General features: G+C 40.3%; 2 protein-coding genes across 3 annotated transcripts in view; one reads left to right on the forward strand and one right to left on the reverse strand.

The window, feature by feature from the left end:
* The window catches only part of gckr (glucokinase (hexokinase 4) regulator), a 50,139-nt gene that overhangs the window by 20,549 nt on the left and 6,954 nt on the right, over window positions 1-22,636 (reverse strand). Inside the window, exons 2-21 of one of the 2 annotated variants that reach the window (XR_006107148.1) lie at window positions 11,143-11,269; window positions 10,783-10,932; window positions 10,628-10,696; window positions 10,480-10,548; window positions 9,509-9,582; window positions 8,899-8,965; window positions 8,754-8,807; window positions 8,552-8,646; window positions 8,307-8,412; window positions 8,028-8,146; window positions 6,610-6,708; window positions 6,086-6,183; window positions 5,830-5,897; window positions 3,496-3,592; window positions 3,310-3,419; window positions 3,147-3,224; window positions 2,697-2,840; window positions 2,078-2,212; window positions 1,923-2,003; window positions 402-506 (exon numbers count right to left, since the gene is read on the reverse strand). Coding sequence is in view for 1 of the 2 variants with exons in the window: in XM_042512859.1 (XP_042368793.1) it covers window positions 1,389-1,424; window positions 1,923-2,003; window positions 2,078-2,212; window positions 2,697-2,837; window positions 3,147-3,224; window positions 3,310-3,419; window positions 3,496-3,592; window positions 5,830-5,897; window positions 6,086-6,183; window positions 6,610-6,708; window positions 8,028-8,146; window positions 8,307-8,412; window positions 8,552-8,646; window positions 8,754-8,807; window positions 8,899-8,965; window positions 9,509-9,582; window positions 10,480-10,548; window positions 10,628-10,696; window positions 10,783-10,932; window positions 11,143-11,184 (1,788 nt within the window). In the remaining variant the exon portion in view is untranslated. Of the gene's footprint in view, window positions 1-401; window positions 507-1,354; window positions 1,425-1,922; window positions 2,004-2,077; window positions 2,213-2,696; window positions 2,841-3,146; window positions 3,225-3,309; window positions 3,420-3,495; window positions 3,593-5,829; window positions 5,898-6,085; window positions 6,184-6,609; window positions 6,709-8,027; window positions 8,147-8,306; window positions 8,413-8,551; window positions 8,647-8,753; window positions 8,808-8,898; window positions 8,966-9,508; window positions 9,583-10,479; window positions 10,549-10,627; window positions 10,697-10,782; window positions 10,933-11,142; window positions 11,270-22,636 lie in introns of those variants that run through there. The other variant, XM_042512859.1, reaches the window with a different exon arrangement.
* LOC121962639 (XK-related protein 6) overlaps window positions 21,412-22,636 on the forward strand; it is a 10,567-nt gene continuing 9,342 nt past the window's right edge. Inside the window, exon 1 of the mRNA XM_042512860.1 lies at window positions 21,412-21,998. Coding sequence (XP_042368794.1) covers window positions 21,412-21,998 — 587 coding nt within the window. The remainder of the gene's footprint in view (window positions 21,999-22,636) is intronic.

Here is a 22,636-nt window from a genome sequence, read left to right on the forward strand (position 1 = left end):
TGGATCAGCTGCTCTTTAAAATGCTGGAAAATATACTTTTTAAGACCCCTAAAGAGTATTTTCTCTCGTTTACCTCAAGCTGAGTGAGTTGAGCTTACTTACCAACTGTACTTTTTAAAGGGACAGCGTGGACGAGGGAAAATGTGTTTATCTAGTTTAACAAAATCCTTTATGTGTGTGTGTGTGTGTGTGTGTGTGTGTGTGTGTGCCTATGCTGTTTTTGGTCTGTTTGGCTGTCCATCAGTCTGTGACATCACTAAGTGAACATCATGTACTGGGAGCAAATGAATGTGCGAGTGTAATCATGTTGATATAAATAAAATAAATGCACAGAAAAGCATTTCTCGTGCTGTTTTTCTTAATTGCTTATATTTCTGATCCAGATCTGATGTGCATTTTACCTTCTTCTGCTCTGTGCTCTTGTTCCCCACTGGCTGTGCTCCAAAGGTGTTTCCAAAGCCGCTCAGCTGCTCTCAAGATACACACACGTCACGCTAATCCGCTACCTGTGTGTGTTGAGCCACAGAGGGATTGAGGTTGATCACATGGACCGATACAGCAGAGCCTGTGCCTGCAGAAAACTCTTATAGCGCACAGGGGTAAAAATGTCCATGACACACCAAACATCACCCCAGTGTCAATTATAGCCTTTTTTAAGGGACTGCACTTTATTAATCAGAGGAGCATTGTGGCTGGGGTGTGACTTTGTTAGGTGGGGAAAGTGCATCAAGCTCCCTGTGTCGTAAAAGATATTCACACCAAATGTAGGTCGTACTGAAAAGGCTTCCTAGTGTGATTTAAGACTTTTTAAGACTTTTTTTAATGCCACTTGGAATGAAATTTACAACCAATTTTTACAGAACCCAGTACTGATGGTAAATAAAAAAATTATCAATGTCAATTACTTACAGTTGGAGGAAATTTTATTTAATGTTTTAGATATTTATTGTAACATGACTCTTTGGTGATGTTAATGCAAGAGGCATTTGGTAAATTATTAGCATTATTTTTAAGTTACCCATTATTTTGAGCATTTGCAATGCTTTGTCAGAAAAAAAGATTTTAAAAAATCCAGATCCAAAGTATAAGCGTTTTTAAGACTTTTGAAAAGGTTATTTAAGACATTTTAATGCCAATTAACGACTTTCAAGACTTTTTAAAAATATGTGGCAACCCTGATTGGAGCAAATAGAACAAGCAAATAGCACAGACGTTAAAGTCACCACCAAAAAACAAAACAAAACAAACAAAAAACAGCAAATTTCTTAAGCAAAATGTAAATCCTGCTTTAAAATGATCAATTAAAAAACCATAGGAAGTTTGAAAATTCTGCAGTAATTTCTGTTTTTATGGTGTGATTATGGCAATTTTTAAAGAAAACATGCCTTTCAAGCCTGCCGCGGGATTTGGGGGTTAACCGGTATCTAAAATAAACACAAAATACAGCCATTTAAAGATTTTAGTCTCTCCCCTAAGCCAAAATAAAAAACACAAGTCCCTTTTTAGTGCTTAAAAAATCATTTGACATGTTTTGCACATTTGTCTTCCCCATCATCAATAACAGTCCCTGACATCATCCAGTTATGCAATTAAGAAATTATCACATAATACATCAGGAAAACATTTTTTTTGTGCAAGCCAATCATGCAAAAGGGCATTAAATTGAATTATATTTTGAAGATTTTAGTGCTCAGAGGATATTCTAAACCTACATTTTTAAAACCACTTATTTCAAAACACAATCTGGTGGAAAAAAAGTACAAATTAATTGTACACTTAGTGTTACAACATGGTTTGCTAAGTTAAGGCTTCCAGGTGCAGGTGACTATTAAATTCATGAGTATAATGTAAGTGTGAAGGGATTTGACGATGACATCATGCAATGTTAGTTATAACAGGCACGCTTCCACAGCCTCCCTTACAATTGGCCGTTGCTCCAAATGAGTCTCCGCCTCCGTGAGAGAGCAACCAGTCAGCAAACAGACCAAAGCCAGAGGGACCACCTGCACACAGAGAGGAAATATAACATCCGTACATACATTACTCCAGTGCTGTATGCACCAAACTGCCTCCTCACCTTGGTCCTGTTTCTAGCAGTGAGTGTGTGCGTGGTGATGTCAAACGATGTAATGTCCACTGTCAGTTTGTCCACACAGTACACGGCCTTCAGGAGAGCCTCCTCACACTGGGACTCAGGACAACCAGACAGCCTCTGGAAGGAGAAGCTTCCATTTAGCTCCAAAATCTTTCAGTGTGAATCAGCTGCTTTTTCTCTCTGGGATGACTTGCTCATTTGTTGGGAATTTGCACCACTAAAGAACAACATCAACTGAGATAGGTCCTGCATTATTACATAATCTTGTCTTGTTGAGGGATCCTCCATTAAAATCCAGCTCTGTAACTCTAATTTTTTAAGTTTATTTAGGAAAACACATCATCAGGACTGGCGGCAGCAGACAAATCTGCTATTACTCTGAACCGAATATTAGGCCAACAGAGGAACATTTTCTCAATTATATTAGATTTCTTTAGGGAATAGCTTGGTAGGATAAAAACATTAGCATTTATTTTATCTTAAAAAAACTTAACTTAAACTGATATCTACTGTATCACATGTAATGTGCACTGCATTAGCTGAGCCTAAAAGCAAACTTCCTTGGTGGTTTATGTCCCATTAAGGGTGTACGTTTATATACCTGGAGTAGACGTGTGGCTCTGCGGTAGAGTTTGCTGTTGGTGACCTGCAAGTCGATCATGTAGTTGTGGTAAATCTTCCCCTTTAAGACGTGAGCTCCGGTGCTCACAGCATTCAGCAGCAGCTTAGTGGACAGCTCCCACTGCTGAGAGAGAGGCAGAATTGATTTTCTGCTCCCTGCATTTACATAAGCTGGACTGAAAGGAAGCAATGCAAACAGAAAAAAATAACCTGCCAACGAAAATAAGACCTACAGAACACGAGGAATAAGAAAAAGTGAAAATCAATAAAGACTGAATTTGTTTTACGGCCCTGCAAAATGCTCTGTTGAGGGAGGGTGGGAGACAAAGAGAACGGGATTAAATGAGGCAAAACAGTTATTTATCATACTCCAGTGAGCCGCTGAGTCAATGCATATGTCCGTGTGTGTGTGTGTGTGTGTGTACTGTACCATGTGTAGTAAACTCTCTGAAGCAGGCGATTGCCAAGTGATTTTTAGTGAGGACAAACACAGCTTGCTGATGTTATCCTAAGAAAAAACAGAAACAAAAAACAATGCAGATGAGATAGACAGATAAATGGACAGACAGACAGATAGAGACAAAGACAGATACTTGTTGTGCAGCAGCTTCAGCGTCTCCATCAGCACAGTGATAAACAGCGTGCAGGTTGGACATCTTCTCTCTCACTCTGCGGGCCAGCCTCGCCACTTCACCGACATCGTCTGTGGAGTGAAGCTGTTCAGACAAACGCAGATTTGATCTGTAATCCAAACATGAAAAAAAAAATTGTTGTCCCACCAGACTGTGTGTAGATAAGAAGAACGACATCCCGGGCATTAAGAGAGGGCAGAACTTGATGTAAAAAATCCTCATGTGCGATGCAAAAGTCAGGACCCTAAAAGGAAAAACACATGTTAGAAAAAACACCTTAAAGAATCCACCGTGTATTTTTGTACTGTAGTTTTATGTGTGTTAAAATACAAACTTGATCTTTGATGCTTCTTCAGTCATATTTAATGTTATCAAGATATTTTAATGGGATTTTAAAATTATAATTCTCAAGATTGACATCATATCAAACCCAATATTTTTATATATTTTATGGCTGGCATCACTTGGTACTATGATATATTGTATTTTGCATTGTTGGTGGCGGAGTCCACCATTCCTGTGCTGAATTCAAGTGGTGCACTCAACAGATTTGCGGGAATTACACAAGCACATACAGACTGAAATCTGGGACGTGTATTATTAACAAGTCAAATATTTGATGGGTTTTTTTACTGCATAAAGCAGAATTCTGACAATCCATTTTCTAACTGATCTTAAAAGTGTCTTCTCTCCTGTGTTTAGAACTAAAGTAGATGTGAGGGGAAAAAAGGCTTTGCCAAGATAATCTTTCCTCGAAAAAACAAAATCAAATGAAATGTGGAAAAAAAAAAGTTTCGCAAGCATCATTTTTCTCAGTTGGTGTTTTTTTTCACCTGTGAAAACAGGTGTAAAAAAGATTTGGCAGGGTCTTTTTTGGTCAGGATAATTATTCTTTTTCTGTTTGTCAGGACAGATTAAAACACATAACTTGCCAAAAGAATGACGGCAATTTTGTAATGCTACATAACTTTCAAACACATATATAATATATGTACATTGTATTTAGAGTGCACAAAAAAATTAAAAGTCACCTGGAAGAAAACATGAATGCTTTTTGTCAGTCTGCGGTGAACGAGACAAAATGAGTGTCACAAAAACAAACATTTTAAAAATTACCTGCCAAAACTTTTTTCTTACCTGCTTTGACATATGCCAAAAAAAGAAGGTGAGAAAAATGATCCTGGCAGAAAAAAAGCATCTGGCAAAACTTTTATTACCCACCTGTTTCACAGATGGAAAAGGGAAAATAAGGAATTTAGACAGAATATCCTGGAAAACCCTTTTTTTAAATTACCTTTTCTTAAGTCATAAACACAGGAGAGAAAACTAATGAGAGCTTACATTAAAAAATTGATCACTTGAATTTTTTTCCCCTCATTTGCTTCTCTGGGCTTCGGCAATAAATAGCACCAAAGTTAAGTAGTAGCTCATGACTGAATAGAGACCAACCAGCAGTGTAATAAAACGTCTAAAGCAGATTAATTGAAAACAGACATCCAGTCCTACTGGGTTTCATAAAGCAGGTACACGAGGATGTATTTCACAGTAATCCTACTCCGGGTTAATCTACAAGTCAGATACAGCTGAGACACATGAGTCATTACATGCTGCTAAATAACAGCTAGATTTCATTTTAATTGGATTTTAGACATTTTAATACTTGGTAATGCCTTGTAAGGATTTGTAAGACATGTTTAAGACTCATAAAGACAACCCGGAACAGAAATCTCCATGTTTGGAGTCAACTAGAACAGACAGCATGACTACAGTTGAGAAAAAATGTGAACTCTCTCGTATAGTGACAGTTTTTAATCATTAAGTGCAGTGATTTCCAGCTGGTCCAGCCACTGGGTCCAGATTTCTCCTTCGTCACTGCCTTAGGGTTTGCACATAAGAGAAATGACCACATATTCACATTTATTTCAAACTGTCAATTGAGGGCTTAAAACTGAATGAAATAAAACATATTTCAAATATAAAGTGCAATTAGTTAAAACCAGTTGCATTTCTAGGATTTGAGGATATTAGGGGCTTAGTCCTGTTCAAATTTTTGGCTTTTTTTTTTCTAAAAGTCTTTTGGCTGTTTTTTGTTGTTGTAAGGTTTTTTTCTTAAATATGTGGGATTTTTTTTCATCAAAACTCTTTTGGCAATTATTTTATTTTCTCTAAAAAAGTTCTGGTAATTTTCAAAAATGTTTGTCGAACTTCTTTCTCTTACAAAAATGTTGTTGATAAAAAATAAAAACAAAAAAACTCCTCTCTCAGTCTTCAGCAGGAAACATCAAAATAAAAGTTCTGAGCTCATGGGTCATTTGTGGTCCATTCAGAGTGGACCTGCAACCAGCCAGCTGGGAACCACTGCCATCGTGAATTGTGTCAGATTGGAGCTTTTGTTCTGTATTTGCAATAACTATTTCTTCATTCATTCTATTATGTTCCTCTTTTGTTCAAACAGATGTTGCATTGTTTCGCTGTACATACCAGCGGGCCCTCATTGTTGTTCAGCTCTCTGTATCCTCCACTGATGAAGCCTCGAACATCTTCGTAGTCTCTCACACACACACACACACACACACACACACACACACACACACACACAAAGGATAAACTGTATATCATGCAAATGTAAAAATAAATCTGGTAAAATGCGCCTTGTATGATTAACCACAGATTGTTTCAATCACATAGAAAAGGTGTTCAACAGTTGCAAATGCAGCTGTGTTGTTTTGCTGCTCACCTGCTCCAAAAGTGGGTATACACTCGCTGGCGTCAATAAGACCCAGCGTACCCAGGGAGCCCCAGCCCAGGTAACACACACGCCCACCACACCGCAGACTGAAACACAGAGTAGCACATCAAATCAACAGAAAGCGTTTCCATCTGCATCACCTTACACATTTTAGATGTTTTTTGTAGGGCTGTCTGTTTTATGAAGAGGAAAGTCTCATATTGCATCTGTGTGGGCTGCCAGGATTGTAGATCAGTTTTCTCTGCCGCTGGAGGATTTAGAAACATCTAATCCACCATGAAAAATGTCATTATTGTGGGTTTGTATGGAGAGACTGCCATGCATTTCCACCTTGTAACAAATAAAATTCACTGTCTTTCTGAGCCCTTTCTTATATCAGAGTTTTTGTGAAATACTGAATGAAACGCAGGCACCTACGAAGCCAAGATGCTGCTCTGAATCAGAAAGAGTGTGTTTGCCTTGTTAAATCAAAGCCAAGGTCACAGTGAGAGGTGTAAAACAGGATGTTCCACCTGTGTCCAGCTGCCTCCAGCAGAGCACTGATCCCCTCCGTCTGAGCGTAAGTGATATCCAGAGTTTTCTCGTATGCTCTCATGTGCTGCAGCATGCTCCTGTGGAGAGAAATACAAAGCTGCTGTACATTCAGGTGCAAATGTATGCAAATGTGTATGCAATGTGTTTGTTGTAATGTTATAATCTAATGTGTTGTGTTTCTTTCTTTCAATAAATGTACATATACTCATGCTGTCCAATCATGCACAATCCGGTAAATAGCAATTAAAAATGGCAGAATTTCTTTTCTGCGACAACCTCTAGAGGTCAGTAATGCACAATGGAAACACAATTAAAAATTGGAGAAAAAAAGGGACACTTAAAGAAATAGCATGTGTGGTTTTAAGAATGTTACGGTGTGCTGTACAGTCACGAGTGACCGCTGGTTTAGTCATGAAGTTTAGTTCAGCAAGAAATTTACAAAAACAAAACAATGTGTTTATTTTTTCTCCAAAACCTGAACCCACGACTTTTCATGTGCTGACCCTTTTCACGAGTATTTAACCTTTGAACACAGAGCAATTTACCCTGATTTTCTTTCAGAAACAAGGGTAATGAGCAACTTGGTAGGAAATTGCAAGAAATTAGTAGATTTAGAAAATTATTTAAAAAAGCTTGCAAAATTGTCTGGGGGAAAAAAAGAGTAAAAAACTATACTCATAGTTATAATCATTGAATATTTAAAATTAGTCATTTGTAGTGTTGCAATATGTATGTATACCATGCTGTATTTTTTGTTTTGTTAGTGTTATTATTATTATTTCATCTCATATAGTGTTTGTGACGTTTTCTGTCTTTTCTACATCTAATTTTAGTTTTTTTATTTTAATAATTTTAAGCATTTGTTACAGGTCATTTCAGTGTTTGTTTGTTTTTTCATTTATTTTTCTTTTTTCTCTTGTCCAGGTAATGTTCAATAATTTTTGGGTCATTTCTTCTTTCCTTGCACACGTTTTTGAAAGAAATCAGGATTCAATGGGTTAATTACTCCTTTACCTATAGAGCATGGAGACTGAAAATGAAGCAATGTACATGCAGCCACATGTGACTTCTTCTGCAACCTTATCACTAACGGCATTCACTCAAGTATGTGATCAGATATTGCAAAATGCGCCCTTACTAATGTGAAAAGCATGTACAGGACGCTGCGTACTGTTTTTTCAGTTGGTTGCTGGAGAGAATCAGCTGTCAACACCAAGAAGCACTTAGGAAACTGCACTTGTACCTCAGGGTGCAAAATTTGAGACTGGAGGAACGATGGTGTTGCACAAGACGGAGTCTCGATGTGTGAATAAATACATCACAAATATATTCATGTAACGCGAGATGGAGCTTGAGTTAATTTAACAAGCTCTTCAGGGTTTTTCACCATGCTTACTTGTAAGTGATGGGTGTGTTTGTAAAGGTGGCAGCGTGAGCAGCGGACAGGACGACCTCCAGCAGAATCTTAGTGGCACTGCCTCCTTTCATCCTGGACGAGCCGCTGATGGCTTCTGGCTGAGCACACACACACACACACACACACACACACACACACACACACACACACACACACACACACACACACACACACACACACAGTCAGTGTAGTCACAAAGTAGAGACACGCTGCTTTCCTGAGTCGAACAAGAGGATGAGTACAAATAAAGGTTCTTACTCCAACTGCTGGGTTGATGAGGAATGCTTTTTGACTTTTGGAAAGCTCCTGCATCCTTTGCACCACACTGCGGAAAGTGAACGTGCAGCCTGGAATGGGCTCATCCCTAAAAACATGACCATTTTGGTGTGTAAAATGAACTTTATCATATGAAAATTGACATGTTAAAGCAAATTAACCCTAATTCAACGACCTTTTCATTATATAATATTAATGAAATACGAGTGAGGTTCCTGTACACATACCTGGCCTGATGTGGAGGATTGAAGCCAACCAGTACAGGAGTGTAGACCTCCGGGTGCTGCAGGCAAAAGTCTAGCTGACCTGCAACAAACGGAGCCTATACAAGGCAGAAATTAACTGTACACAAACAAGCTTTAGGTATCTGCAAGTTTGCAAAATAAATCAACACCCTGCCAAATTCAGATTCTGACCAATTTGACTCACAGATAAGCCGCAGGAAATACCAATGAACAAGACCCGCTTTTTCCCCTCACACACCTGCAAGGAGCCAGAAACACACAGTGTTCAAATGCTTTAAAAAAGCACATTTACACTTTCTCACACACACTCTTTTCACCACGTCCCTTACCTTCTTCAAACTGAGCATGCCCAGTTTAGGATCATCTTCAGGAGCTTCTTGGGAGGAGAGCAGAGCTCTGAGGAAAAAAGGTATTTAATTAGCAAGTAACGTATGGTGGCTAATGTTAGCAAATGTTAACTTTAGACATATGTCTGTGTATCACTGATATTACTGATGAGTTGCTGACTTGCCCCTACTTGTGCTCCTGTTACACAGAGATAAAAACATGCTAAAGTCAGCAAACTGACTCAGTAATGTCACTTACACAGCAAAGTCTGTCTAAAGTTTGCTTGCTTAAATAAGGTAACATTACCTGAACAAGCTTAAGTCAAATGAGTTTTATTGCTTAGAAATTCTTAGGTCGTTTTTAAGTAGACGTTTGTTTTATTTCTTCTCTCTAATGTTACATACTCTCACTTAAACTAAGTTTGAAGCACTTTTCTCAAACAGAAGCAACTACACTCAACACAACTTCACCATGAGACTTCTCATCTAAAGACGAGGCGTTTTATTGCAAAAAAAAAGAACATATCTGTATTTCACAATATAAACTTTACTTAATTTACTGCTGTCTGTGTAATTTGAGGGTAATAAAGTTCAAGTATGTAACAAAACATACCTGTCTCCCCCTGCAATGATGTACGAGTAGACCAAACTCTGGTCCAGTTCCCTCAGTGCTCTGTTGAAAGCTGACTAACAATACACACAAACAACACACAACACGTGACGTAATTGTAAAAGAAGTGAGATTTGATCAGCTGATTTCATAAAAACAGCTAAAGGAGTAACTGGATATGAAACAGTCTTAATTTAATATTAATGCCTCTAGAGATTGGGATATACCGAGCCATCTTTGGAGGATAAGCTTCCGTACATGGATGTATTAGGACACTTGGATACAAGGTGGGGCCCTGTTCATCCCTATGAAGTTGGTCATTAATGCATGAAGCCAAAAAAGCTCTATTTCTGTAGTTTGACATAACCTGGACCTTCCGCATTATGGGGCCCACAGAGCAGGCGCACTGGAGACTCATGGCGACCAAGCAGCTAACTTCCACTGGCTTTAGAGCGGACATCTGGTTAAGCACTCTGCTAACTTTAATGGGGATAAAATGATTTAGTCTTACAGCTCTTCTAGACTTGACCAAATGGATCAAATACCAACGGAGTTCTGACACTAATAACAAATCATCCACTGATTTATAGACTTTTCATTCACTATTTAAGTCTATGGTTGAAGTCTTTTTGGGTCCCATGGCATCATGTGACCACTTTTGGCAACTATGTAAATTTGCTTCAAACCCAGGGCTGTTCCCAGGGGCTTGCTTCTGTAGCTTTATGACCTTTACGACAGTAGACAGTGGTGCTCATGGAAATACAGTCTCCAGTCTGGGGAATACCACCAAAATCATAACAAAAAACATGCTCATTGCAGTTGCTTTAAGTAACATTCTCCTAACATTACTGTCTTGATCTGTATAGCTTTACAATATCAGTTTCCATTCTTCAACATTCTCGAAACAAACAGTTTGCTTCCTTATTCCTGATGTGCAGTGGGGAAAATCAATCACATTTCAGGGCAGCTTTTACCGAGATGAGGAAAGCCAGTCGACCAGAAGTCCCACAACCACTCAGCACAACGAGGCTGTCCCGAGGATCCTGTTAAAGAAGCAGAAGACTGGCTTTAGCAACACGCCTCACTGACCCACAGAAACACCCACAGAAGCAAAGTAGATACCTTAAGAATGAGCTCGACGTCCTGAGCAACCTCCATCAGTGTTTCCACAACTTGTTCACTCAACAGCCTCTAAAAATTGAAATGAAAAATTAAAAAAAAAAAATCTAAATAAAGGTTTTTTCAGTGGCTACTTGTTGTTTATGAATTAGCGGTACCTGATAGGTCGCTCCAGTCTCTTCCTGAAACATCTGGGCGTCACAGGCCTGTAGCATCCTCACAATACGATTGGCCGAAGCTCGGTCGATATCAAGCGTCAGGGGGTTGGACTTCTCTGAAACAGGAAGTGACGGCTCATAATCTGGGGACTAAGAAACATAAAATATTAGTATAATTTAATGCATTTCCTGCATCATCATTTTTAAAAATACTGTCTTTTTTGGCACTTTTAATGTCATTTTCTTGTTTGTTTATTTTTTGTAACATTCTTTTTTGTGGTTTTTTTTGTTCATTACCTTCCTTCAAAGTTTTTGAAAGAAATCAAGTCAATTTGCACAGGTTTCAAAGGGTTAACTTACCTCCCATTCGTGCAAAGTGGAGAAACAGTCTGAGCCTGCCATAATGCATGAGTCTGTCCTTTTCTGCCAAAAGCTTTTTGTCACAAGAAATGTCCCTCTGTGTAGCCCGTGTCCTTTTTGTCAGTCACTGGGATTTAAAATGAAAACCACAAAGCGCTCAGCTCTATCTGTAGTGACAAAGTTCACTTAAGGACCTTTGAGACTGAGGAGTGAAAGGAACGAAAGTATGGATTTCTCTGTCGCACACCAACACAAAGGCCCAGAACATTTGTGGATGAATGGCAGCAGTCATTCTTGTAAGTATATAATGGGGAAACGAGGGAAAAATAAACTGCAGTCACTAAGAATGAACCACAAACTCTTATTCAGGTGATGTTTGCATTTTCCAACTATATGTTTGCGGACCCATAATTCCAGACGGTGACGGCAGGTCAAGGCAGTGCCCAAATCTATGGACATAATCATTTTAAATGTTGGTTTCGCTTTGGGAAAGCATGTTATTTTTTCAGAATAACAGGAGAGATGTTTAAGTATATATAATACAGTTTAAATTTGACAAGTCTGAAAAGGGATTTTTGAGAGAGACCTGGTTAAATAGGGTCTACACCGTAAAATGCAGTGAAATTCCCTCTTTTTTTTTTTTTTGCATTTTACAAATAAAATAGAGGTTTCACAAATCTGAAATCATGTTTTTTAATATTATTTCACCTCTACGGGATAACCTCTTCCAGATTTGACAAGTCTAAGTATGGTCTTTTGTGGGCTACATGCAGATAAAACTGTGATTTTCTTTTAATAATATTTTTTAAAATTTTCACAAAGAAAATTCGGGTTTCACAAATCTGAAACTATGCTTTTCAGTAATATGTGCCTGGGATAATGTCGTCACAAATTGATAAGTCTAAGTTAAGTCGTTTTTGAAAGCGACCTGGTCAAATGTAGTCTATACATATGAAAAAAGCAGTGAAATCTCCCTGCTTTTTGCATTTTCACGTGTAAAATAAAGGTTGTACACATCTGAAACAGTGTTTTTGTCAACCTTTAGCCTCTCTGGGATAATCTACTTCAGTAGTGTTTAGAAGTTTTGATGTCGACCTAGTTCAGTGTGGTCTACGTGTGAAGTAAGCAGTTAAATCTCCTATTTTTGCATTTTGACATATACATTGAGGGTTCACAGATTTGAAAGTGGCTTTCAGACAGCACTGAGGCTTTACCAAAAATATTCAACATTCTTTCACCACCAACTGAATGCTCGGCATGCAACAGATTCGAAAAAACATCATCCCAGATCTGAGCTCTGAGACTGTTGGCCCGCAATAAATAAAAACGTCTACCAGTGCAATTTGCTCCATCGTTCTCAAACATGCTTCTCGGCCCTGCAGTGTACAAAAGATCCAACTGATTCTCAGCAGTGTGAAAATATTTACACCCCAGCAGATTGTGGAGTCTATTACATTTCGGTGCTTTCAGAGTCAAACTGTTTGCTGCAGTGTGCCTTACTCCTCCAAACTCCCACTACTGTCTGTCATAACTGCCGACTAATTGCTGTCAGTGACACAGCGGCGAGGACATTTTTCATGTTACATCAACAAAGCAAAGACTAATATTATTTCTCCTCACACTTTAAATATATAACTCCTACTGTCAGCTCTTTTTTAATACACAAAATGAATAACATGTACAGTAAAGGCCTGAGACAGAGTGATGCATGTGTACTACTCACTGGCTCACGCTGATTATTAATGACATCAGACATCTGAAGCACAGTTTGGTGTTAACCTCTCTGAGTCAGTCCAACACCAGAGCTGTGCATAGGGCTGTGTGATAAGCCATGATGAAGAAGCGCCTCCGTAACAGAAGTGTCATAATTGAAGGCTTTTCAAAGTAAAACGTGAATACTCTGCCAATATCAGAAGAAATAAGACATAATTAAATAGTCATGGACCTTATTTCAGGTATTTAAACCAAAGTCAAATCCATTTTCAGGTGAGGGAACTCAGAGTTCACTGGTAAATCAGGACCAACTCTTCAATTAACCTGAGTGATAATCCTTATTCACCACAGAAGCAGAAACAGATGGCGAAGAGTCGGCTGCCCTGAATACCATTTTTTGAGCTTTGAAGCTTCAGTGATAATTATTTACGTGAAACGACAAGGGGGAGGATAGTAAGAACACTAATCAACCACTTAAACCTGACTCAGTTTTGGAAGAGCTTCAAGAGAAAGAGTGAGGGGAAAAAAAGGTGGAAGGTGGACTATTGCATGCAATATTCCTGTGAGTAATTATTAGAATGCTGTGTGATGGGTCACATCACTAGATGCAAGCACTTCACCACAGTTGCCAACTGTGAAAAGCTGCCCCCAATTGGTGCGCCTAATTTTTCTCATGACCCTTCCTCATACAACAGCCATATTAGTAGCTAGAAGCAGGGGTTAGGAGTGCACTAAAGACACTGGACTCATTCTTTACTCACATTAGCCACCTCATTTCAATTTTCTCCAAGATTTTAAAAATAAAACAATCAAAAAAATAAGCGTTCAAATACTGAAATAGATGTTGATTCCCATGACAATGACAATGCACCGTCAGAAGAGAGAAACCATGCAAATGTACAGGTCCTCCCAGAAAATTTGGAAAGTTCATGCATATTGGTTGTTTTTGCAATGACAACAATAAACCCCATTAAACCTCTCATATATGCACTTCACAGAGCATTGCTGCCCAAAAAACCCTAAGTGTGGTCTCTTCCAGTTACAATAAGTACCTGTCATGCATACATTAGATGTGACTATCAGCACAATAAAAAGGAGCATACCAGAAACAAAACAAAGAGAAAAAGGGGAGGGGGGGTATACATCAGGGTTAGGGGGCCTCAATGGGATTCTTTGGCCGAGGTCCACCCAGAGTCGAGGATCGCCCCTGAGAGGCAATGCATGTTTGCAGCACAAAAACAGCCATGCAGTACATTCAGACTCCTTGTTTTGCAGAAATCTAACAATTCATTTAAAATGCAAACGTCTGCCTTCAACAAGCCCGCCGCTCAGAATCAGTGTCTGTGACGGCTCTGCAAGATGTGTTTTACTCAAACTGAAAGCTCCGTCCTCACTGAATGATGCAGCAGCACTCTGACCAACAAATGATAATGTCTGATTTCAATTATTTTTTAAAGCTGAGGAGCTCAAATACAAAAAGTCTTGCTTTCCTCAAGCTTATTGTTTTTTTTGTTTGTTTTTAATAGTGACTAGCTTGTCCTCTCTGCCTCTCCATAACTTTGTTTAGGTTCCTTTAAAATACAAGCAGTTCAACCTGTGTTCATTGTAGTGCTTCATAAATAATAAATACTGCTTGACTCGAGTGGACCTTTGTGTTCCTCATGTCTCGGCTCAGTCAAGCCTGCTGCAGCGCTGCTCTGCACATTGACCTTGGCACCAAACCATGAAAGGTCCTTCGATTCAGAGCAAGCCGCAGCACCTTCTTCCCATCCTGCTTCAGTCTCAGCATCATTCTTAATTCTTGACAAATCGGCCCCCAAAGGAGCGAGAAAGTCATCTACACTGAAGTGGTTCTTCTTGTAATCAGTCATAAAACCCTGTAATGGAAAATGGCTCGTTCAGGGCGCAGAGGGAAAAGAGAATATCTTTGTCACAAACTGCAAAAGCTTTGCGGTAGTTCTCTGACAATGTCACCAAGTCAACCTTAAACTTGTTTGATTCTGCGGAGACAGTTGGCCAACATTGAAAGTCACCGACATCTCTTTACTTTTTGCTCAGTGCTATCTGCATTCATGTGCCTACATATGAACCCCCAAACACCCCAGAGACCCAAATTCATATAAGCTCTAACAGCATAAAAGTAGATTTCTTACACTGCCAAAGCTTTAAATAGTGACACATCCATTTCCAATGAAAGAAAGGTATAAAAGTACCTCTGTGAGCTTAATAAAATGAACATGGAATGACATGATATGCCTATATCATTTGTTTTTTTTGAGCTTCAGTCTGTTAGCGTCCCTCAGGTTTTGGTATGGATGTTCACATATTCTGCTGCACAAAATGTATTTTTTATTCTCTTCTTCGTGAACCAATAAGCTGAAGATAAATGATAAAGATTAAATTTGTCCCACCATAGCAGGTGCAGTTCATTACGTCAGTTAAAACAGTCTGGTTTAAGGTCTGGTCAGCCAAATTAATTGAAGTGTGGGTGTGCAGGGTGTTATATTTAATATGTACCACCATGGAGAAGGATGAGGTACTGCAAGTGTCAGGGCTCAGCCCAGTCGCTAGAGGAAAATCTTGGCATTGTATGTTTCTGCAAACCACAAATATGTCAAAGTAAAGGGATGTTGTGTATGAGTTGACAAGTGCATGAGATTAGCCCTTCTGTTGTCTCTCTGACGTGAGCTAACTCATCATAGGGAGGTGAAAGGGGATGGTTAATGATATAACACTAAGGCAAGAAACCTGACCACTGTTTGAGACTAACAAATAACAATATTGGTTGTTTTTTAGGGAGTTGTTGCTGTGATTCCAACTACTTTTTGCCATAAAAAGAGGAAAGTGCCACAAAAAGCAGTTGTTGTTGTTTATCGATACAATGCTGCATTTCCTGCTGGAATCGTGGTATGAAAAACATTTTTTTTTTACAAAGGCATTGCTGTGTTTTCTACTAGGATAATGCCATGAAAATTGGTTGTTTTTAACTGAGACATCACTGAGTTTCCTGCCCAGGTAGTGCCATAAAAGATGCTGTTTTTGACAGACATCTCTGCAATATCTGTTGGGATAATGGCATGAAAAGTGGTTGCTTTTAACTGAGACAGTGCTGTGTTTCCAGCCATGATATTGCCAAGAGAGTGGTTGTTTTTTTACAAAGTCATTGCTGCATTTCCTTTTGGGACGATGCCACAAAATGCAGTTGTTTTTCCTGCATTTCAACGCTGGATATTATGAAGGATAGCAGTTGTTTTTGTTACAGAGACATTGCTACGTTTCTTGCGGGGATAGTGCCACGAATTTTTTTTTTGTACCAAAACAGTGCTGCATTTCCAGACCAGACATGATCTCTTCCTCAGCATAATTAAGTGTTTTTTTTGTGCCTAAAGTGAACCACACATTAACCACAGTATTGTTGAGACATTAAGTTTTACCATAGCATAACGCAGAAATGCAATGTATCCGTCATTTGCAGAAACTTACACAGCCATCATTATTTCTGCAAAATGGGTAACAGCGGCGCTTCTGGAAAAACAGGCACCTAAATATTGGCAATCTCCAAAAAAAAAAAAAAACACACTGACTTCAAGTTTTGTGACATTTTTTACAAAGTGGGATTACCACTGGCTCTACATGCTTTCTCCACCACTGTAAGGCCTCATTTAAGGGTTGGAAGTAATCTGTGTCCTCCTCAGTTGTCCCCCTAACTGTGCTCACATAATCTTCAACTGTGGGATCTCTATTCAGAGCCAAATACAGCTGCAGTTAACCTTGTGTTATTGTTGAATTTGCCCAACATTTGAGGCTTTTTGGTAGTTTTTTTTTTTAAATAAACTGAATCTCCTCTGTAGTTAATTGCATGGCTCTTTCTCCACAATGCCTTGCTGCACATGGAGAAATGTCTGCATATTTGTGGTGTTCTTATCTCATCTTGTCCTCACAGTCATTCAGATTAAAACTCGTCCCTGATTCAAATCATCACAGAACAAGATTCTTCCTATCTTTTGAAGTTCACTGCTGATCCAAGAGCTGCTGCCACTGCCTGCTTTTGTCTCGAACAGCACGACAAATCATCAGCACACAGGAAGCATTTGATCTGGAGTCCCTCCGGCAGTTTTGCTAATTCATTCGGATAAATATTGTATAGTGGAGACTGCAGCTGCAACAAGAAAAGGTTTGGATTTTACTCCACTTACATCATTTTTGTACATCATTTGTGTCAAGTTTTCCCTCTGGTTTAGCCTATTTCGCATCATACTTGCAACAAAAACAGGAAAAAAGTTGACTTTGTTTGGATTTTTTGTGTTTTCCCGGGGCTCAAATGTGAAACCTTGACTTTAAGGACTTCATTATTTTTAATTCATGAAAAGCTGTTGTGAACAGTAGCATCAAACATCTCCCTGGTTTGCTGCCGACACTCCGCAGGTGCTCAGGTCATTTTTTTCCATGCATATTTTGAAAAAACTGGGAAAGGACTTTAGGATTTTTCTCTGATTTTAGGATGTTTTGCAGATTTTAGGAAATTTCTAGGATTTCCGCATATTTCTCTGATTTCAGGACCTTTCTTGGTTTTTAGGACATTTCTCAGATTTTAGGAGGTTTTCAAGGGTTTTAGGATATTTCTAGGATTACAAGACAACACTCAGTTTTTAGGACATTACTAGGATTTCAAGACATTCTTAGAATTTAGGATATTTCTAGCATTTTAGGATGTTCTCTGATTTTAGGACATTTCAAGGATTTCAAGAAATTTCTCGGATATAGGGACATTTCTAGGATTTCAGGACATTTCTCCAATTTAAGTACCTTTATTGGATTTCAGGATGTTACTCAGATTTTAGGACATTTCTCAGATTTGAGGCCATTTTCAATGGTTTTGGGATGTTTTGAATTTAAGGACATTTCTAGGATTTTAGAACATTTCTAGGATTTCAGGATAATTCTTAGATTTTAGGACATTTCTAAGATTTTAAACTTTTCAAGGATTTCAAGACATTTCTTGGATTTTTGGATATTTATCAGATCTAAGGACATTTTCAAGGGTTTTAGGATGTTTCAAGGATTTTAGGACATTGGGGGCTTATCTAGGACATCTGTCGAGGGGTGCTGGGATGCTCCACTGGCACTTTTTTTATTTCACTGCACGTAAATCTTGTTTGTACATTATTAGTGTAAAGTCTTCCCTCTGGTATAACCTAGTTTTGCATTGGTGTAATCAGCCTTAAGTCCAAGTGTCAGGAGGGAAAAAGCCCACACTGAGCTGTAGCAGAATAACTCCAACGTTGATGTCACAAATTATTATTGTCTCAAACACAAACAGCCATACAACCACTGACTCCCTCCCTGTCCTTCAGCCGCACAGCCATGGTCGTCATGACAACAGAGGGGCTAATCTCCAGTGGACAGGAATAGGGAGAAAGTGCTTGTACAGAAACGTGCTTCTGAGAATGGTGAGCAAGTGTGTGTGTGATGAAGATATGCGGTGCATGCTAGCATATTCTGAGTGAGTGTACGTTTGGGAAAAAATAAATTAAGCATGTATGTGTGAGAGCGGGAGGGTGAGCTTGCACGTCTTGGTGATGTAGCCTGTGCGTGCATCCCACTTCAGTTTAATGACATTTCTGACTACATTTATGAGAGGACTCAGAACTGAAGCAGTGTGCCCCTTTTAGAAAATATATCTCTTTTACTCTCATTCCTTCACCTTTTAACGGTGGATGGCTATCAGCATTGCATTCAGACACCCTACACAAGTATTTAAACCTTTGAAACCACAATTAAAAGGTTTAATTCTCTTAAAAAACAAGGGCAATAAGAAAATTGCAAAAAAAAGGTAAAAGGTAACAAGAAAACAACCTGTAAATTAATATTGAAACCAGGAGAAAGAGAAAATTATCCAAGAATAAAAGGGAAAAATGTCCAGAAAAATATTACAGTTCTTATATATAATTTTTTTTTTTACCCTTTTTTCATGAAAAAAGGGTAAAAATTATTTGTTATTATTATTGTTTGTTTGTTTTGTAACTTTCATTTTTTTCCCCTCTAATTGCCAGATAAGTTTCTTGTAACTTTTTACAAATTTGTTGCCAATCTGTGAGTCTTTTTTTAAAGTAGCCCTGAAAGAAATCAAAGCAATTTGCTTGGGTTTCCAAGGGTTTATTTGTGTACTCAGTCCCTGTTTTAACATTTAGATCCATCTTTTTCCTGAATTTTCCCTGACCTTCATCACTCACAAAAAATCCTTATTTATCCCACCCTAAAGACTTTCTTCTCCTAAATCCACCAAAATGTTCCTTTGTATCATTCATTTCCTTCTTCAGCTCCTATCATCTTTCCTTCTCTCATCATCTATTTTGTGACTCCGTGCCTCATTGTGCTTTTCCCTCTTCAGTCTCAAAACGCATTCTTCCTGTCAAGCTTTTTCATCCTTTAAAACAGCTCTTTTGCTCCTTCTTCTCTCTCTCACACACACACAAGCACGCTCCTTTCATCCCTCCTCTAATTCCTAAATCCATCCCACTTTCTCGATCCGCCTTTCAGCTTCCCATCTCCCTCAGTTCCTCCTTTTTCTCTCTCTCTCTCTCTCTCTCTCTCTCTCTCACACACACACACACACACACACACACACACACACACACACACACACACACACACATAGTGTTCATCCCACTTTCTCACATTCCTAAATCCTCGCCTCTCTATCTCCCGCTTGCCTAGCAGGGATCACACACACACACACACACACACACACACACACACACAGTGCACACACATATGTTACGGCTGATTAGGCTGGCAGAGCCACAGGGCAGTGAGCCCACTGGAGGGAATGATGGAGGGATGGATGGAGAGTGTGACGGAGAAAGGGAGAGGTGGGAAGTGCAGAGAAAGCGATGGAGTGGGGGCCGTTGCTGAGAGAGGATGGATGGAGGAATGGATGATGGCTGATAGAGAGATGAATGTCACACGGTGGAAATCTAATTTTTACTCCCTCTGATGGAAAACCAGCTGATTTCATTGGAAAACAATCACGCTGTTCAAATACCGCAGTGATACTCGACTCGCTTTGCTTGGGGGCGACTTTTGTAAAATGACAGGACATCAGACACCAGTCCACCAGTCAGCAACCACATACATGTTTCTAGGATTTTAGGACATTTTGAGGACTTTTGCACATTTGTAGGATCTGGAGGAAGTTTCTTGATTTCAACAAATTTCTAGGATTTCAAGACATTTCTTGGATTTTAGGATGTTAAAATATTTGGACATTTCTTGGATTTTGCTTCTAGTATTTTAGGAAGTGTTTTAGAATATATTAGGTTTCTAGGATATAAGAAATTTCTCGAATTTTAAAACCTTTCTAGGATTTTAGGACATTTCTCAGATTTTAGGATATTTTCTTGGATTTTAGGAAAGTTGTAGGATTTTAGGATGTTTCTAGGATTCTGGGACGTTTCTAGGATTTTGGGACGTCTCTAGGATTTTAGGAAATTACTTGGATTTAAGGACATTTTTAGGATTTTCTGATGTTTCTAGGATTTGGGGGGGTTTCTTGGATTGTAGGACGTTTCTAGAGTTTTAGGACATTCGGGGCTTAATTTGGACTTCTGTCAGGGAGCGTAGGGGATCCTCCACCAGCACTTTTTTTTTCATAAAAAGCTCTATTTTTGTGCTGTTTTATGCACTCTGACACCTCCTATAGCTATACTAAAAGTACAAAAACAATACCCAGTGTGAATCACTTTATTTTCATTGTGAATTAGAAAATGGTTGGGGGGCACCAAGCACTCTATATTGGGCCAGATTTGGCCCTCGGGCCACAACTTGAGTATCACTGCAATACAGCATATTGCAAGACCCTTACATTTTGATGCACGTGCACACGCCCGCGTATACAGATGTGAATTCGGGGTTGAGGCTCTTATCCGGTAGAGGGCGGAGTGAGCGTGAGAGAGAGAGAGTGGAGAGGGGAAGCAGGAGCTGCAGAGGGCTGGAGCTGCGGAGAGGAGCAGAGCGGACAGAGGCTGCAGCTGATGCCGGGAACCTGCAGCCTGGGTGCGGGCGGGATGAGCGGCGGGAGTCGGAGGTCCTCAGGTTGACTGATCAGGAAGGTTTATACTAGAAGTGGTTTTAGATAATAGTCAGGAGTCCAGCGCGCGCCCACACACACACACACACACATATACTCACACACATCCTCTCACACGTCTTAAGAACAGCGGGAGATGCATTACGTCATAGCCTCCCGTCGCCCTAGATGACCGCGCGCGCAGGACGGGATGATGCAGGGCTGCTGGACGGATTCCGCTGCTGCTCGTGAGCGCCCGGTGGCGGTGTCTCGACCGGACGAGGAGGAAGGGGAGCCGCCGTCTTGCGGCCGCTGGCTCTGATGGCTCCTCGCGCCCCGGGCGGGAAAGAGACACAGCAGTCGCCGCGGCGCGAGAGGGAAGGGGACAGCAGGTATCTGGGAAGTGACGTGGTATCCGCGCCCCGCGAGAAAGCACCACGGTGCGGTTGTCGTGCATATCACAGGAGGGCAGGAGCGGGAAGGGGAACATGGCCGCGCAGTCGGACGGCGGCAAAGCCGGGGTCGGGTGCGGCGGCGGCGGGTTCGCGCAGCTGTACGATGTTGACGCTGAGGAGCCGCTGGACTCCGCCGCGATCCACATCTGTCAGTGCTGCCGCTCCTCCGCGTGCTACTGGGGCTGCCGCTCCGCCTGCCTCGGCTCCATGCTCGGAGGGGGCCAGCCTGTCGGAGGGGTCGGTGTCCGGGAGACGCACTGCCCGCCCCGGGAGCAGCTGTGGCTGGACTGCCTCTGGATCATCCTCGCCCTCCTCGTCTTCTTCTGGGACGTGGGCACGGACCTGTGCCTGGCCATGGACTACTACCAGAGGCAGGACTACCTCTGGTTCGGCCTCACTCTCTTCTTCGTGCTGGTGCCGTCCGTGCTGGTCCAGATTCTGAGTTTCCGCTGGTTCGTACAGGACTACACCGGCGGGGGGCTCGGGGAGGTGGAGGGGCTGACCAAGCGGGGCGCGGTGGCTCTGGGGTGCCTGTATCCCGGCAAGGACCGCCTGCAGCTGGCCACCATCTGGCTGTGGCAGGCCACCATACACATCCTCCAGCTGGGACAAGTGTGGAGGTAGGGCCGGGGAGGGGAGGGGGGCTCAAACAACACACACCTGATCCCAACATGTCACACCTCCCTTTATCTCTCCCTCTGTCACATCTTTCTCTCTCTCACACACTCAGGCTGGGATGCACCAACAAGGATTCATTTAATCGAAGAGTAGCTCTTATCAGAGTTTAGCAGATCTAGTTTTAAAATGAGCCAGGTTTATGTCTTTAAACAGAATTTTAACTGAGTTTAATCCAGGGTTCATACACTTACGGCAAGTTAGATTTATGACTTTTTAACTAGGAATTAAGTTTAAGACCTTAATTTTAGATCAATGAATCCAATGCATTTCAAGACTTTTAAAGGGTCTGCAGGAACCCTGTGAATGAGGACAAACATCATGTTGAAATTCAAATAGTAAAACACAAAAATGTACTTAAAAAAATAAATACAAATATAATCAACATGCTGTCGGCACCTGGTGAGTGAAAAAGAAAGTCGAACCATTTATCATCATCATAAAATCAATTGTGTTGATTCTGTCACAACTTTCTTTGAGGAACTTGATTATTTTGCTCAATTAATACCAAAAGGCAGCTACTTTAAAAGTTAAACCTTCTCACAGTAAGTTTAACGTTAACCCTGGATCACAGTTTAAACTG

The sequence above is a fragment of the Plectropomus leopardus genome, chromosome 24 (genome assembly GCF_008729295.1).
Source record: "Plectropomus leopardus isolate mb chromosome 24, YSFRI_Pleo_2.0, whole genome shotgun sequence".
Lineage (NCBI taxonomy): Eukaryota > Metazoa > Chordata > Actinopteri > Perciformes > Serranidae > Plectropomus > Plectropomus leopardus.